The following is a 17,917-nucleotide window of genomic DNA, read 5'->3' on the forward strand; positions in this document are numbered from 1 at the left end:
GGGTCCCAACTTCCACAACCACAGCAAAGCCGAGACTCCTCCAAGGTCACGTCCCTGCCGGGCCAGCGCTTTTGCTTAAGTATTCCTTTTGCCTAAAACCCCAGCTGCTAGGGTGATGGTATCCTACAGACCAGCCTCGGCTTCAGCACGCTTCCTCCTTTTACTTTTTCTGTCAGGCATCTTCATCACCATGAATTACAGTATCATTGCTGTTGAATTTGATAGTGTATTATTCTTCAGGAGCATTGATGAGGAGAGAGTCTACTGCATTAGAAACACTTAGGCAGCTGATCTGCAGGTTTGATCTGACTCAACTGTTGGGTGAAATTTCAGACGTTCCTTCTTCATCCACTGTGAGTCATGAGAGAAAACCTTTACATCCTGGGATGTTAATTCCCCGCTGTTCATGTTCAGAAGGGCGCGGCTGTTACCATAGGAATGGGCTGTGGATGAATTTTGTGAGGCGTGGCCCACTGTCCTGTGATGCTGGGGGATGGGGGATGACCATGGCAATTTAGATAACTGACATCAGTGATAAGCAAATGTTCTTTTCAATTTTTGTTGTCATGTCCTAGGATTTATGTATTCATTTATTTGGAGTTCCTTAAGCCCCTGTCAATAAATAAGCCCTCAGAAGAGTGGTAAATTATAATAAATGACCATGAGTGTCTTTGACAGACCTGACCTTTGACATCATTAGTGCGGTCCTGATGGGCTTGCTAGATAAGAACCAACCTAAAAGGAAGAAAACAAAATCTGGACACGTTTATTTTGAATGGCCCTTGAGATTTTTAATAAGAGCATTTGCATCGGAAGAAATGTGAGAAAAATCACATATTTTGGCTGTATGTCAAGTCACCAGCAAAAAGAAAGATCGAGTAGCCGGGTCAAGGAGAGGGGAAAATGCATGGGGAATAGAGATTTTTCTAATGCTAGGATCATAAAAATAAGGACAAATCTTATGAAGTGGTTTGGTAAACTTCAGAAGCATAAATATGCTAAAACTAACCAGAAACTTGATTATTTAAAAACATGCACTTTTATAGAACAGACCTAATGCTCTTATAAACTATAATTGAGTTATATTTATAACTTACATACTAGCCCACATATAAGATACAAATTAATCCTCTATTTAATCCTCACAGTATCATAAAATCTATTTACATGTATTAAGGTAATAGAAGCAGCTCTGTATTGAAATATATTGAGTAAACCTTGAGGGCAAGCAGGAACACCTTATAAAACTCCACCCACCTCCCTTTTGACTAGAGATTCCATAGCAAATGTGAAGAAAGAGTTTTAATTCTTGGATAAGTACATCTAGACTTTCCTTATAGGTGTTCCTTAAATCTGCCTTAGGGGTTCTCAAACTTTGAAGGGCATAAAAATTATTGATTCATTAAATTAAAAAAATTACTCTATCATGTATGTTTTCACTTAAAGGAATTTCAGAACTAATTTTTAATTTTGTTCACTTTCCATCTAACATACTGACTTTAAGTCCTGGCGTAAGTTGCTTCTGACTCCAATCTGCTATGATCTGCTGGCCAGCCTAAAGCAAAATGACTTGTTTCAATATAATTAAACTCAAAATACACAAAAAATAACCTTATAAGTAGAACTTTTGCTAATCCTCCACTAAGAACCCTATTTTGCAAAGAAAGAAACTGAGGCATAGAATTGAAACAGCCCACAAGTTAATATGAGAGCCAACTAAGAACCCAAATCTGGCTCGTGGTATAGTAAGCCTTTTTTCCTGTGGGCTCTTGGAGGCTGGAAGCAAATGGTTGTCAGCTTTTATTGCTCTACAATATGATTTTCTTCCAATGTGTAGTGTCCCTGCAATTATTGGTGTTTATTCCTTTTTTCCTGTTGGCATCTTTCTTGAAAGGAATGATGTTTCTCTTTTAAATATTTATTTTTTGTAACATTTTGTGCCAAATACAATGCGATTATCATACATTTATGATACATCATTCCAGCATGGCTCTCCAGTTACTTCAGAGTAGAAACTCCCAAGTTCAGCGTCCCTCTTTGCTTGCCCCACACTTGAAACAAAAGATGCTGTTTGGAAGCTGTTTCGTTCAAGCAGGAAAATCTCTTCTTTTAGCTTTCTCATGAATATCAATGATAACGTTTCCAATGAAGAGGTGTTTTATAGTTGAAATAATTAGCTTTACCTCATTCAATAACCAAATTGCAAATTAAGCCATGAACATATCAAGTCCTTTTCTATTATAGCCTTGTCGCTCCTCATTTAAATGTACTAATTACTGCCCACACCGTACTTACATATACCGTTGAGGCTGTAGCCAGAGAACTGGGATCTGACCCTTGCGTTGCTGGTTCACCAGCTTTGTGATGTTAGGCAAGTCCCTTCACAGCTCTATGCTCTGGCTCCTTAGTCTGCAGACAGACAGAAAGGGGTTAGAATAGAAAATTCTAATCAATGATCTGTTTTAACTCCTGGGAGTTTGTGAGTTAGGAAGGGCATAGACTTGATTTTGAGGAATTTAAACCCATCCAGTGATATGTAGAGGTTCACGCATTTCTCACATCAGCATATTTGCTTGATAATTTTTTCTACTAAAATAGTATTTATGGCATAAAAGCAGTCTGTATTCTCTTTCTTAAAAAGCTAATCATACGTTCATGATAATTTTGGCTATTGTCTATTATCTGTTTCACATGAAAAGAAAAATTTTTAAAAGACTAGAAAAATCAAAACTGTTGCTGTGTATTGGAGAAATGAAGATTTATGTATAGCTCCTGACTTAGTTTCTGAGAGTTCCCAAATATAAACCCACCAAATAGACTGTGTTCAGGCAATTATTGCACAATTATGAGCCATGTACTTGAGGATAACTCGATGTTACTTACTACAGTATAAAACCAAGGAAAGTTTGCTTTCCTTTTTAAGATACGTGGGCATGGGCTCTCCTCTTTTATAATAGTGGAACGTCAGCTGAAAAATATGGGCAACCCCACCTCCAGTCTCAAGGATGACCCTGTGAAATTAGAAAAAGGCACTCCTTTCCCCACTTTACCACCGTCAGCTGGAACGTTGTTAGACTAACAATCCACATGGACAATCCACACAGTTCTGAATGCGGCCACCCAGAGTCGGACAATGCCATCTTAATTGATGGGAGGGTGGAAACCAAATTTTAATCGCAACACTTTCGGTTACTTTAAAATATCATTTCTCACCTTTGGGACTCAGTTTCCTCACCTGAAAACGATTGAACTAGATAACCTCTTCAAATGCTGTTTTGAGCAATTGTGAGCTGTTTTCTAGCATAAGGAGCATTTCACTAACTCTTTAATTACATCCTCCTCTTGCTTCAGTTTCCAGACTATTTCGGTCTTCACTTAAAGTGGCTCTGCACAATCAGACTTCTTCCAGTCCCTTTTCTCCCAGATCAGGACAATCTCTCCATTGAAAAATAAACATTCTTTAAAATTACTTTGCATTTATTTTTAACAATTCCTAAAGGAGGTCATGGGGCATGAGCATTTCCCATAGCAGAAGCCCCACTCTGGGGCTGGCCTCCCCTAGATGCACTTATTGAGGGCCTCACAACCAGGGGGACAAGTCTTACATCTTTCCCGGAGCCCCATGCCTTTGCTCCTTCTAGCAGTCCAAGAGCCATGGATTTGGAAGTCGTCACCAATGGAGGTGCGTTTTCTTCCCAATGGTCCTTCCATTAGATCGTTCTAATTGCAGGACATTCCGTATCTTTGGCCCTCACCCACTAAGTACCACAAACAACTCCCTAATCATTAGGACAACCAAAAAAAACACCTCCCCTGCCCCAATTCCAAACAGCCCCTTTAGAAGCGGCACCATCTCTGGTTGAGAAACTGTTTTAGCATCAAATTGCACTCTGGCCCTGGAAATTTGCTTCTGAAGCATGCCACTCTATGGCTGCCAGAAGCCACAAAGGCCGTAAACCTCTTTCAAAGGAGAGCATGAAAGATTATACAGTATTTAAAAGAGTGCATTGCTCATGGTTTCTCTGAAAAACTGGGCTCTTTGTCTCTGTCATAACTAAGGAACCTGACATTCAAACGAATTTTCTAAGGTCACTCTTTAAATAATGGGCCGAGTTGACTCTACAAATAAAATCCCTTAAGAACCTAGAGTCTTCGTATACTTACAATGTGCATCATAATGCTTTTGATAGAGTTGTCATTTATCGATTGCTTCCATGGACCAGCCCTTCACAGATCTCATTTATCCTTTCCTCAGTTCTGTGGGAGTGAAGACTCGTGTTCCCTTACACGGATTAGAACACTGAGACGTAGAAAAGCAAAGCGGTTTGACCAGGCTCTCACAGTTAAGGAAGCAGCAGAGCTAGGATTCAAACTGAAAAATGAAAAGCTCAGTTTCACCGCCTTGGCCAAGAGCCCTGGTGCCTTTTTTGATGGCTTTCTTTCAAGTAGTAGGAAAGCTAACTGAAATCCCTAACTTATGAGCCGGGCTGTTGACTGGGACACGAAAAACAATTATTTTGCACTGGGTTCGGCCAGAGATGTTATTTTTCATTATTGCTAGGACTGCTCCCAGCAGGGTCACCTCATTAGCTGAGGAAAATGTCCCCTGTTGTTCCGTGAGAGATGGATCAGATGGAGAAGCGTAAAAACAAACTCTAAAAAGTGATTCTCTGTTCCCCTCGTTTAGGGGATGGAACAGTAATCCCCTTCTTTTCTGATTCCCAACCTCCTAAGTGATGTTTTAGCTCTGTAGTTGTAGAAGTGTTTTGAAAAGGATGGAAAAAGTTTTATAGAGTTGCCTTCCAAAACTCTTTATCAGTGTTTCCATAACTGAGTAAATTGGGGAGTTGAGCCATTAGTGAGTATACTTAATACTCTGGTCTGTTTTAAATTTCCCCATGTAGGAAAATAAGAGTTTGGCTAGATTGGGCCTCATCGGCCATGAGGAATAACTAACAGCGAGGCTTTCATATTTTTAAATTTCTATTTTATTTTAGAACGGCCTCAAATGCAAACACTTCATCAACTATATTGAAAGACCTATTGATAGACATCTCCCAAGCCATGTGTCACAGAAACCACCCATAAAACCCTGTCACTTTGCTCCCTTGGCTCCCCATTATCTAGAGAAAAACCAAAGCACTCTTTTCAAAATTACATTCGATCACAGGATTTTTGTCTCCTTTAGGATAAAATCAAAATGCTGCATCATGGCCCACCAGGCCTGCGTGTGGCTGCTCCTCACCCCTCTGAGCCTGCCTCCTCCCTCTTCCTCTCACTCACGTCCCTCCCACCACTCCATTTTTATGTCAGGACTCCCGCATTTACTGTCCCTCTCTGGACCATTGTTCCCTCCTGATCTCAGCTTGGCTGATTCTTTCTCATTGTTCAAGTTTCAGCTCAAATCCCATTTTTTTCTAAAGATTTATTTATTTGAGAGAGAGAAAGAGAGAGAGCAGGGGGAGGGGCAGAGTCCCTGCTGAGCTTTGAGCTCCACACCCAGGGCTCCATCTCACAACCCTGAAATCATGACCTGAGCCGAAATCAAGACTTGGACACTTAACCGACTGAGCCACCCAGGCGCCCCTCAAATCCCATTTCAAAAGAAAATTGCTCCCTGATTTCCTAAGTTGTTCATCCCTTTATCTCCAGTCATGTTACATTCTTTTGTTCTATTTTTCAAAAGAAATTTTTTCAGCATTTGAATTGTTTTTATTTATTATTTTTACTTGTTTACTTTCTGTTAAACTAAAGCATAAGCGGGGACTTTTCCCATCTTGTCTGTCATGGTACTCCATGCCTAGAATATTAGTATATGTGTTGCTGAAGCGAGCACCCCCATGCCTAGAATAGAACCCAGTGTATACACGTGGGCATGGGCTCAAAAGTATTTGTTAGACGAATGAATGAGTGAATGAATTCCAGGTCTGTGCCTAGAATGAAATAGAAGTCTCAGATGAATACCTAAGTCACCAAAATATTTATTGAGTTGTGTAGATCTACATGAATATGGAGAAGTTGAGATTAAAATCGAAATTATAACGTTCCTTTTTATTATTCCTCGCTCTGCCTGTCAAGAACAGGGATTCTGTTGGGAAATGGAGACAAAAGCCAAGGCATGCCCAGAACTGCTTCACAGGGAGAAGTTTCCGACCATGTTGTATCTCTCTGGAGGTAGCCTTCTCCCTCTGTAAGATACAATTCTCCTGCTCACTCCAGCAGGCCACGCTGATTCTTAACAAAATCTTCAAGGTGAACATCAGACCAACCCCAGATGTCCTATTTTACACTAGCTTCCAGGCCTTCTAACCTGCAACAAATGAATCTTTTGACATCCCTCTACTTAACACCCTCCCTACCAGAGTGGCGACACCAGTCACCTTATCTCTTCTGCTGGCAGTGAACTCGTATGGTCTGAAGTCTTCGGGTTTGAAAATAAATCACCTTTCTTCCAGTGCCTGTATATGTCCCAGATGTCCTTTTATTGAGTTCACAGAATACAAATGGAAAAAGGTTATTACCAGACAGAAGTGTTTAAAAATGAAAATCAAACCTAATACATGGACTCAGACAACTGGAATAAGGAATATAATATTTATAAAACTGAGTAGGAGGCTGCAATCATTGCTCTAAAATAAAGCATTAAAAATTAATTCAGAGCAAACTTGTCTGTGCTACAGCAAACCTCTCTTTCATTAAGGTAGCACTGCATGTTTCCGCAGAATTAGTTCCCCAAAATAGGTAAATAGCTTGTAAGAACTGAGTGTTCTGCAAACTACAGAGGATCTACCTGAGGCACGATTTAGAGTTACCTTTAGTATTAGAGCATGACAGACCTTTAATTTTGAACCAATTAATTGTGATTCTTGCAGATTCTCTACATTTTTTTTTGTCCTTGAGTATGACCAGGAAAGTTTAATTCATATGATTCTTACTCATCTTGATTTGATTAATCCAGTGGTACTGTATCATTTGATCCATTTGTATGTTGCAGAATATTAAATATTAGGAAACTCGGGATGCCAGTTATAAGTTACACTTTTAAATTTTTTATAGATTTTTCATTTCAAAAATTTGTATTCCACATTTTTAAATGTTTTCTCCCAGTCTTCTTCTTGACATTATTTTTATCATCATCATCATCATCATCATCATCTTTCCTACCTTGCCATATATTAAAAAGAAAGAAAAATAAAACCGCTAGTGTTATCTCTGCATTTATTGTTAAGATGAGGTTTTTATTTCTCTCAATTTATACTATTCCTCTGAAGCCCTAAAATAACCTTATAACCTCTAGGCCCTATTGATTTTTGAATGATTTCAAATAAAAAGCATCCAGTTTCCATTGCATTGACAAACTGCTCAGTCCCTAGGCAGAACCTATTGGATTCCTTTTAAATGGAGGGACAAGAAACAACCAAAATTCCAAAAAGTGATTTTGAGATGGAGGGAAGAAGGGTGGTCTCCGTTCAGCTCAGTAAATGGGTATTTAACCTTTGACCAATGATGACAGGTCTCCTTTAGTTCTTTTAGACCAAGAGCAAGCTGTTATGATTAAATAAAAAAGAAAAAAACTGCTTAGAGCCTTGCTGAATATGTCCTGGGAATTAAAGCATATGGCAGGGATAAGGAAAAAAGATTTTCCTTATGCTAATGACCCTTGATGTCTGAAATAAATTAGATCCATTAGAGTTTATGCTCAATAAAAGAAAGACTTTAAGCACTCCAAAGTTAGTGACTCGAGACCAGTTTTGCTCTGAAATTCAATCTGCCTACTTATTAATTCTTGGTGAGGCTCCAGAGCAGACAGGAGATGCGAAATCATAATTCTGTACTGAACCAGAATCTTAAAGGACCACAGGTTTCTTTTCCTTTTCTTTTAATTAAACCATTTTTCATGCTTCTTATTTTGTTTCCCTCATTAATTTGATTTTGTTCCCATTTTTGTTTCATTTTTTGTTCCTTTCAAGGTTTCCTTTATCCTATTTCAACTGAACAGAGAACCCAGAATGAATATGGATTTTCTTGTAAGTTTGATGTTTGGTTTTTATGTTCCTGAATAATCATTTAACGTGATTGCCCCCAGTTCAAGTTTACCTTTCTTTGGATCACAGATGTGCACACAGGAAATAGGCGCCTAATATATTCTAACATGAAAAACAAATTAGATTTTCACTGCCGAAGAGAGGAAAGGAGGGTCATTTTAAGCCACCGCCAGCTTTCCAATCTATCAGTCTGCCATTCAATCCTAATAGCTGACAAACCATATCATGAAATATGCTGATCTAATAACAGGCCCGGTTCCGACGCTAAATAGTAAAGGGGTGAGAAAAGGCAGATCTGTTGAGTTAGGAAACATTCAGGTTGGGGAAGTAATTACAGCCTGGTAAAGTAAAACCATAAGGATTTAGATAGAATATTCTGGCTGGAGTTGAGAAGGCTGCAGCAGGGGCTCGAATACTGCCCAGCTGCACAGTGCGGTCCGGGCTCAGAAAGCAGTGCTCACGCAATCGGGAGGGTTTGAGCTGTCATTGGGATTCTGAAAAGATCTGTTGATATCGACATGATGGATGGGAAAGCGGATATTCTGGAAACTTTGGGAAAGATAATAGTAAACAAACAAACAAACAACCCCCCCCCCAAAAAAAACCCAAAACCTCTCACATACAGTGCATTTAAACACAAAATGCCAAAAGAGATGGAGCAGTAGCCAACAGGGAATTCCTTTATACTGTCCATGTGTCAAAGAAACATGTCAAAGACCCCAAAGTTTGGGTGAGCCATTGGCAATCTGCATGACGAGTCATTTGCCCACTATGTGGCTGTGTGTCTTAGGACAGAATCACGGCTCCTCAACTCTTAGGAGGCCCTGGGACTTAGATATCTGAAAATTCCCTGCCCCCAAAATGCATGTGTATATAAAATAGAGCAGAAAAAGGCTGTTCTTGACCCCCTGAAATACCAGTCTAATCTCCTCTTTTACAGTGATTGGAAAAGCTTTGGTTAACTTTGCTGAAAATGTTTGTGGGTCACACAAAACTAAAAACAGACTTAAAGGTGCCTGTGGAGTTCTTGGAAAGGTTCCATCTTGTTCGTTTTTTTTCATTTATCAGCTTCTATCACCTTTTGGGGTTGGATCGAAGCATGTTCTATACCACCAAGGCAATATGCAACATTTACAGGCATTTTCCTCTGGCTTTACCCAGAAACAGACCCCCAACTGACTGCACACTGTGTTGGTCAAATGCTTAATTGCCTTCTGGGGTAGTCTGACCTTTTTGATCACTGAACCAGGCCTTTATGGTACTCAGTGCACCATCTAGACATATTTGATTCAGTAACGAGTAGCTCAAATGTAAATCTCTGACCAGTGACCATGAGAAGCTCACGGTTCTCAGAGGTAATACCGAATCCATATCAAAAGCCTGGAGTTATCGGCATTGACCTCTGCTTCCCAGATCTGGGTCTTCTGAAAGTACACCTTTTAAACCCAACATGTTTGCTTCTAATATTTGTTTTGCTTAGTTACGTACACCATTCCCAGCCACCCCTTCCTTGATTTAGGGGAAAGTGAGAAGACTGTTACGGAAAGTGATTTTATGACTTGGAATGATACTTAGAAAAATATTCTAGTTCAATAAATACACAGATTCAGGACATGCCAGATATTTCTAACAGTATTTATGTTTATGTTTTTGGGGAAATATCAGTGAATTCAAAGCAGCCTTCCAAACTTTTTCACCTGAAACTGGTAATGAACTTTGTTTTTTTCCCTGTGGGTTGGGATGGTTTCAGTTCCAGTTTCTTTTTATGCCTTCTAATAAATGGTCTGTTATGCTGCCCAATTTAAGATAGATTAGTGGGTGAATAGATGCAGAGTGAGAAAGAAAAAGAAATCAGAGATAATTTTCCACTGAAAGGCCACAGTCGTTTTATACAGCTTTTGAAATAGATTTGAAATTAACCTATAAAAAAAGGCAATAACTGTCTGAAAAAATTACAGCAATATGGATGTGTACTGTGGGAAATTTCTCTAAGCAGTTGGTCTGATGTTTCCTTGTCCTCCCCAGCTGCTCCTGACTCAGATGATGTTGCTCTGTATGTCGGCATTGTGATAGCCGTGATAGTTTGCCTGGCCATTTCTGTAGTGGTGGCCCTATTTGTGTATCGCAAGAACCATCGCGACTTTGAGTCTGATATCATTGACTCCTCGGCACTCAATGGAGGCTTCCAGCCTGTGAACATCAAGGCAGCGAGACAAGGTCAGTTAACATTGCACTTCACACCTGCGGTTTAGGCATGTCAGCAGCCTCCCCGTGTGGTGTCAGAATCAGTGACGTTCAGGTCATGTTGTTCGGCTCGAACATAAGCTCCATGAAGACATGGATTTGGGTCTGTTTTATTCATTATCCTGTTGACTTCATTCATATACCCAACCAGAGGAGGCAAGGTGCACAAATCGTTTTTTTTTCTTAACAGTTTTCTCTGTCATACTTTTAAAAACTTTCACTTTAAAAGACCACACAGATTGATTGACTGATTTCTTACATCTCCTTTTTCTTTTTTTTTTTTTTGGCCTCTTGACAAGACCACTTGCGTTGATACGAATAGAGTGGTGTACAGATGGATGACCTCAAATCCAGTATAGACAAGGCAAACTATTACCTAAGTCACTGAGTGGGGATCACTGTCTTGAAATCCAGTCTGTTGAAATAGATAAATACCGTAGGGGCAATGAGTAGACTTGAAAGCAAAATTTAGAATTAACTTGTCTCTTTGTTTGTAGCCAATAATAAAATGGATCACAGTAATCTCATTGCCCTGTTTTCAACAGAACCTTAGAGTCTATACATCTCTAATATTGACTGAGTTCATTTGTTTTTGGCTCAGAAAGTGTCAGGGGGGAGCCTGACTAAATAGAAGTAGGCTGAATGGAGAATGCAAATGGACTTCCTTTCTCTTTCTGACTCAGATCTCCTGGTGGTACCCCCAGACCTCACATCGGCTGCAGCCATGTACAGAGGACCCGTCTATGCTTTGCATGATGTCTCAGACAAAATCCCAATGACTAACTCTCCAATTCTGGATCCACTGCCCAACCTGAAAATCAAAGTCTACAACACCTCAGGTGCAGTCACCCCCCAAGATGACCTCTCTGAGTTTGCATCAAAGCTGTCTCCTCAGATGACCCAATCCTTGTTGGAGAACGAGGCCCTCAATGTGAAGAATCAGAGTCTAGCAAGGCAGACTGACCCATCCTGTACGGCGTTTGGCACCTTCAACTCTCTGGGGGGTCACCTTATTGTTCCCAATTCAGGTAATTCCTAGACGTTTAAATTACATAGATCTTGAAAACATATTTTTGTACCCAAATCTTTTTCACTTGTTTGTTTTCATGAGGCCTAAAAAGTTAGTTGTAGACTAATCTAACCCAAATCCACTTTCGATGTAAATCAACATTGCTTCAGACAAAATCAGCAAAACCATTCATCTTTCTCCAACCGACTCTGAAAATGCTTCCTCTAAAAATACTATACTCACAACCTTCTGCCAAGGTATTTAGAACTGTCATTGACCTTCTTTGTAATAGAGCTTCAGAAGGCAACGGCAAGCCAGAAGTGCTCACTGTTGTCATCACACTTTAAAAGGACAAATTAATTAGAAAACATATTAGTTGGGTAGCTTCCAATTTACTATAGGAAGCAATACTTCAGAATACTAATTTTCAGATCAGAGGACATCATGGTAGACATCAGATCTTCATTTATTAACTCTTTATTACACAGTCTTCAACCTCAAGGTATTTGTAAGGTACTCACTCCCACTTCTGATAGATCTGTCTGGAATCACAGCCTTATTATGTGTAGTGTGTATTTGTAGTATAATTGAATTTTCAGCTTATCATTTAGTTACCTGCTTCTAGAAGATAAGTCTCATAAAGGTCTTACGAGGTGAATTTAAGTGAGTGACTGATAATGTTTGATTAAAGTTTGATATTCATTAATCAGGAAGGGGTTTACGTCTATTGGTCCTAAGAGGGTTAATGGATTCCTCTGTGAATCTATCTTCGCTCTTTTGGACAAGACTGAGTATTTTGCAAATACAGCAATAAGAAACAATTTGATTGACCTAAACTCCTCATGTAGCATAAGAAAATAATATAATGTGTAAATAGCCATACAGCCAAGTACTATACAGAACAAGTGGATCTGCAGATCTGAATATGAACTTGTCTTTGATTCTTTCTCTTATTCAGTCCCCCATTTCAGTGCCTTGCCAATTTGTCACACCATCCCTTTAAAAGTGCATTTTAATAAATTCAAATCCTTAATGGAATATCATTTTTCCTTTTATCTATACATTTTACATAGCTGAGATCATACATTATATATACTTTTTTCACCTTTTTCTCTTTAATTCTCATGCTATTGTATGCTCTTTAAAATCATGAACCTAAAAATATATTTTTTAAAGTCTATCAAATAAATAGATCAAAATATACTCTATTGTTCTTTTATTGCTTAAACATGATATTACTCTCAAGGCAGTTTTTTTTTTCATGATATTCACTGGATTTTACCTTTCCTTCCCATTTCTACACCTGTCATTTTTTCATATATGAATTATTATAAAAGCTTCTTAAGTGGAAAGGAGGGAGGTAGCATGTAGTAAATACTTTCTATGTACTAGGCAGTGGTGATTTACAAACGTTATTTTACAATAAGTTACCTAATCTGTGTCAGGCCTTACACTTATTACTTTACATTCATAGTTTTATTTCATTCCTATAACATAAAGGTACATGTAATTGTTTCCATTAGAAAAAAATAAAAATGCCAAGGGTTGGTAGGCTCATGAGTGGTCTTCCTGCGTCCACTTTGTGCCTCAGCAAACTATTCTATGCCCGAGGATAACATTCTGCTTCCCACAGCACCACAGCTCTGATGTTAACTTTTCTTCTCCAGAAGGCCAAGACTCATTTTCAACCAGTCACACAAAGGCCTTTGAATAACTGTTCCTCCTTCACTCTCCAGTCTTTATCCTTGGGACTTCCCAACACGGTCGGGCAAGTTTCCTTATTGCCCTCTGCTCATTTGGCATATTCCATGTCCTCGCTAATTAAATTATAAGTTACTCGAAGACAGGAACACTGTCTTTCACTTCTTGGCATTCATGGTTTTGCCAGACATGATACTCACCATGGTGCTCCCTAAATTTTTATTGAGCTGACAAGAAGATTTTATTCATTGGAATAAAATCGTGGAGGCAAGAATCTTCAGGTTGCTGCCCACCTGAATTATTCTTCGTGATGATGCCGCTGTGGCGCAAGCAGCTTCTTACAGTGTGTCCACGGACCACCATCATTGGTGTCACCTGGCAGCCGACGGGAAGTACGCATTCTCTGGGCTCCCTGAGTCAGAAACGCTGAACGTGGGACCCAGTGATGTGTGTTTTAGCAAGCCCTCCAGGTGATTCTGATACAAGCTCAAATCGAGAAGCACCGCTGTAGGCCCAGTTAATTTAGAACAAAGCTTGATCCCCTAGGCCTACAAAATGGTATCAGTTAGCAACTACATAAAAACCTGCTTGGCCTGCCATGACTAAAAACTAGCAGTTGTCTTGTTCATTTTCTAGAGTTATGCATGATGAAAGAAGTTGTTCACCAATTATTTTTCTGTTACGGAAAAACACTGATGCTAACCAGATATTTCAGAAATAAATGTTTTTTGATATCATGGAGGTTAGCATTTCTCTCACTTTGAATTTTGTGGGGATTTTTTTTTCTTAAATTAGAAACGATGCATCATTTACAGCTGTTTGAAATTTTAAGAGCGGTTGTTGGTTTTCCCCTCATTTTACAAGGAAAACAACAGGGGAACCATCTGTCTATTCCTTAAATAAAACAAGAGTTTAAAAAAATGACATCATTCCTTTGAGTAATTCCATAACAGTTCAGAGGGAGCTGTGTTAACAAATAAGGCCAATAAGGAAGGAAGGCAGGGCAGCTATGAATATTTACATGTCTTTAGAGAAAAAGCAGGCTTGTGGCTACATGGCCACAAAATCTCCTCATTCCCTTTCACTTCCTTCAAAGGCATTCTGTGAAGTTTCCTTTTGATTCATAGGTCTTATGTGACTGCTTTTCTCTTTTGCTATTCAGGAGTAAGCTTGCTGATTCCCGCTGGGGCCATTCCCCAAGGGAGAGTCTACGAAATGTATGTGACTGTACACAGGAAAGAAAATATGAGGTAAATATGCTTTTTCTGGTGCGTTTGACTTTATCAATGTCTGACCTGGAGGAGAATTGTGCAATAGAAAGAATACACCCAACATATTTTTGTCTTGAGTGCCCTGCTTCCAGCATACCCTTTTTTTCCCTAGACCTCTGAAAGGTCAGCTTCTCTTTATCTTTGAAGCTTCAGACACTTTTGCAAATCTTGAGTTCTCAAGTGGACATGTGGCCATTATAGCTGGAAGAAAAATGGCCAGAAATGTGATCCATAGATTGTCTAGGGAGATACGTGGGTAGACACAGAGACATCAGCTTCATGTGGCCTGGCTCAGGAATCCAGCCCTTTCCCATTATAGGGTCAAAGGTCACAGAGATTAGACAACCCCTTAACCTCTGACCTGCCACCTCCATGTCAGCCTGGCACTTTATTCTCACCTGCGCTTCTTCTTTTTGTGAGTCCCCCTAGCTTAAGTGTTATCAACCTCCTTCTTAAGTTCGGCACTTACAAATTCCATATCGAGCCTTTCTAAATGTTGATCTAGGGTTGATTAAAGCCAGATTGGATCATGAGGCTTTGTTGTGAATGTGTCGTAATCATAAAGATGAGGTAATTTTAAGTAAAAATAACAAGAGGAGTTTAGAAGTCCTAAATTCAATTTTCAGTCTGGCCTCTAACAAATCTCACAAATGGTCTCTCTTGGTTAGTTCCCACATAAAACGCGTGTATTAAATAGTGCTTTAAATGCCTGACTGATTAATGCTTCTGAAGTACACTGAGATCTTAAAATGAAAGGCGTCGTTGAAATGAAGATCCTTACATGTAATTATCATTGTTTTTCCCAAGGGGAGAGGCACTGGCTCTTCAGCCCTGAGCTCCACATACAAAGCCTGAGTGACAAATGTCGAACTAGGTTATCATTATAATGCATTATACCTTCTGTCTTCCCTCTCTCATCCTCAGAAAAACATCCATTTTTAGTCTTGTTCTTCAAAAGCCAAGAAGCTCTTTTATCATGCTCTCAGGAGGAGATATTGGTATTTGTTTTTTTGTTTTTTTAAAGATTTTATTTATTTATTTGAGACAGAGAGAATGAGAGAGAGCATGAGAGGGAGGAGGGTCAGAGGGAGAAGCAGACTCCCTGCTGCGCAGGGAGCCTGATGTGGGACTCGATCCCGGGACTCCAGGATCATGACCTGAGCCGAAGGCAGTTGCTTAACCAACTGAGCCACCCAGGCGCCCCGAGATATTGGTATTTGTAATCTGTAGGAGCCAGAACATTTTTTTCCTCAGGTGGTGTACTTTCACCTAGACAAACACTAGCCGTTCTAAGAAAATGACAAATTCCTTGAGTATTATTCATGCCTTAAATTTGAGCAACAGAAAATTACTAAAAGGCTCGTATTTACTCACATCAAATATTCATTTTTTTCATTCTCAATGCAAAGTAACATTCACAGGCCCTCAGCGTGCCCTTCTTTTGCGGCAGGAGAAATGAAGAGCAGCAAACTCTCAGATCCCTGTATATACTTTCTGTCTTCTTCCTCCTGTCAAAAGTCAAGGTTGGCACCAAGTACATCCACCCCTCAAGGCCTTTGCCAACACAGACATTTTGTTGAAACAGAAATGAGGATTGGCTTGTGCTTTATGCTGAGAAGCAATGAGGTATTTGTGTCTCTTCTTGTCTGTCTGACCACCACCATCAAGCCTTAAAGGGCTGCCGCAGGGGCACGCTGAGGCTGAAGGGTGTGTGCATTCGTGCGCCTTGTATGGTTTTCCTTTCCATGGCCTAGCCAGCACCCTGGCCAGAATACTTGTGCAATTTAGATGAAAGAAAGAGAAAACAAAACACTGATAAAGCTAGACACTTCTGCTTTGAGGTTCCTCTGCCTTGGACTCTAAAGAAAAGGAAACTATAAGTCACTTCTCACCATCCCCGCCACCTGAAGTTAGGTGCAGAGGGAGTTACTCTATTGAACTCGGTGCACATCAGAGAAGTTCTGTTTATAAAAATGAAGCTAGAAAAACCCCCAAGATCTCAAAAGAAAATACGCACAAGAGACCATAAATCAAGGCACACACACAAGAAGATACCTGTGGCAAATAATGAGAAATTCCTCCCTTCACTTATTTTCTGTTGTGAACTAGATGCATTTTTCTTGTAAAAACACAATGACAAAAATGTGTTTTAGGATATCTTCGTAACAGAAGGCATAGTTCCATTTATTCACCCTACTTTTAATTTCATTTATTCCTCACTGCAACTCTGTGAGTTATGATGAGTTCCAATTTAAAGATCAAAAAACTAGTGCTCTGGGGAAAACAAGTCACATAGCCGAGTTTTCACAGCTAACAGCTGAGGAAAGGCAGAATTCACAGCCAGGTGATCTCACCGCGAACCTCTTCTGCTGTCTCACAGGCCATCCGTCCCTCCTTTGTAGACAGCACCACGGCACACTGAGCCTCTGCTTCTTACTCTAGTGTATTCTTGAACACAGTTTCTTTCTACTGCTCACTGAGCACCCTTTCTCTCCTCACATGATCTGAGACAGAACTTCTAAGAGAAGACATTGGGAGGACATCAGAAGATATTGAATGTTACTTCAAGTCACTTGTAGGACAGTTTTGATCATTTTCCTCCATTTTCAGATTTCCTCCCTTTATTGCGTCCAAAACTGGGTGTTTTTCCAGCTGGCTGGTATCCAGCTGGTGATCTGCTGATGTGAACTGTCTAAAGGGAGGCGTGAACTTAATTACATGTGGCACAGTGGATGTGACAAGGGGGCCTTATCATTACTGAATGTGCTCTAAGAGAGAGTCCCGAATGGCAAATGAGCAGCCTAAATGAGCTGCAGAGATGGGACAAGCTTTCTCTGACAAGGGGGCAAAGCTGCAGGGCCATGCTCATGATTTCTACCTCTCCTGCTTTACAGATCTCGGGAGGGGCCGCCAAGCCTCTGTTTCCCCTGTGGATACAATTTCCATGATTCATGGCACTAACGTGGACCTTTTTGCCTTGTTTTCAGTAGCAGTTTTAAAAAAAAAAAAGGAATGAGTCTGACTCAGACTGAAATTTTGCTCTTTGTAATTTCTTTTTGAAAAATAATCTGAATTCAAAATACCAATGTTAATTTTCCCTTCCTCTGTATTCTGTCCTTGCTTAGCAGTTTTCTCAAAAGGCCAGGAAATCAACTTAGACATCCCAAATATAAAGGTAAATAGAACTTTTTTGGTAAACTGTGGGGCGCCATGAAAGGTCTGTGAGCAGCCAAGTGATACGAGAATAGCAGTGCATTTTAAAGATTGAACTGGTGAAGAAGGTAGGCTGGACGAGTTGGTGGAGGGAACAGGAAGACTCCTTGGAGGCTGGCTGCCTGGGTGAGCTGTGGCGATAAACTAGGTGGGAGGGGGGAGGGGAAGAAGCCAGGCCTGAGTCTGGAGGATGGAAAGTGAAATATATTTCAGAAAAAAAAAAAAATTTCACCACCAGTTAGAAGTGTTGCAGAAGAGTGTCAAAACACAATATGAATATGTAGGAACCGAGCTTTGGGCACTGGGAAAATTGTGAGCGCAACTGGTTCCAGGAAGCAGGACAAATTCTGATTTAGATGTGGGCAGTGTGTGCCGGACATTGGTGGCCTTTAGGATTTTTTCAAAGAATGAAATCCCAGTTAAGAAGGTGTGAG

General features: G+C 40.0%; 1 protein-coding gene across 1 annotated transcript in view; it reads left to right on the top strand.

Annotated features, from left to right (window-relative positions):
* The window catches only part of UNC5C (unc-5 netrin receptor C), a 340,887-nt gene that overhangs the window by 290,434 nt on the left and 32,536 nt on the right, over positions 1 to 17,917 (top strand). The window contains exons 8-10 of the mRNA XM_021680394.1: positions 10,071 to 10,262; positions 10,973 to 11,317; positions 14,162 to 14,249. Coding sequence (XP_021536069.1) covers positions 10,071 to 10,262; positions 10,973 to 11,317; positions 14,162 to 14,249 — 625 coding nt within the window. The remainder of the gene's footprint in view (positions 1 to 10,070; positions 10,263 to 10,972; positions 11,318 to 14,161; positions 14,250 to 17,917) is intronic.

This window comes from Neomonachus schauinslandi, chromosome 2 (genome assembly GCF_002201575.2).
Source record: "Neomonachus schauinslandi chromosome 2, ASM220157v2, whole genome shotgun sequence".
Classification (NCBI taxonomy): Eukaryota; Metazoa; Chordata; class Mammalia; order Carnivora; family Phocidae; genus Neomonachus; species Neomonachus schauinslandi.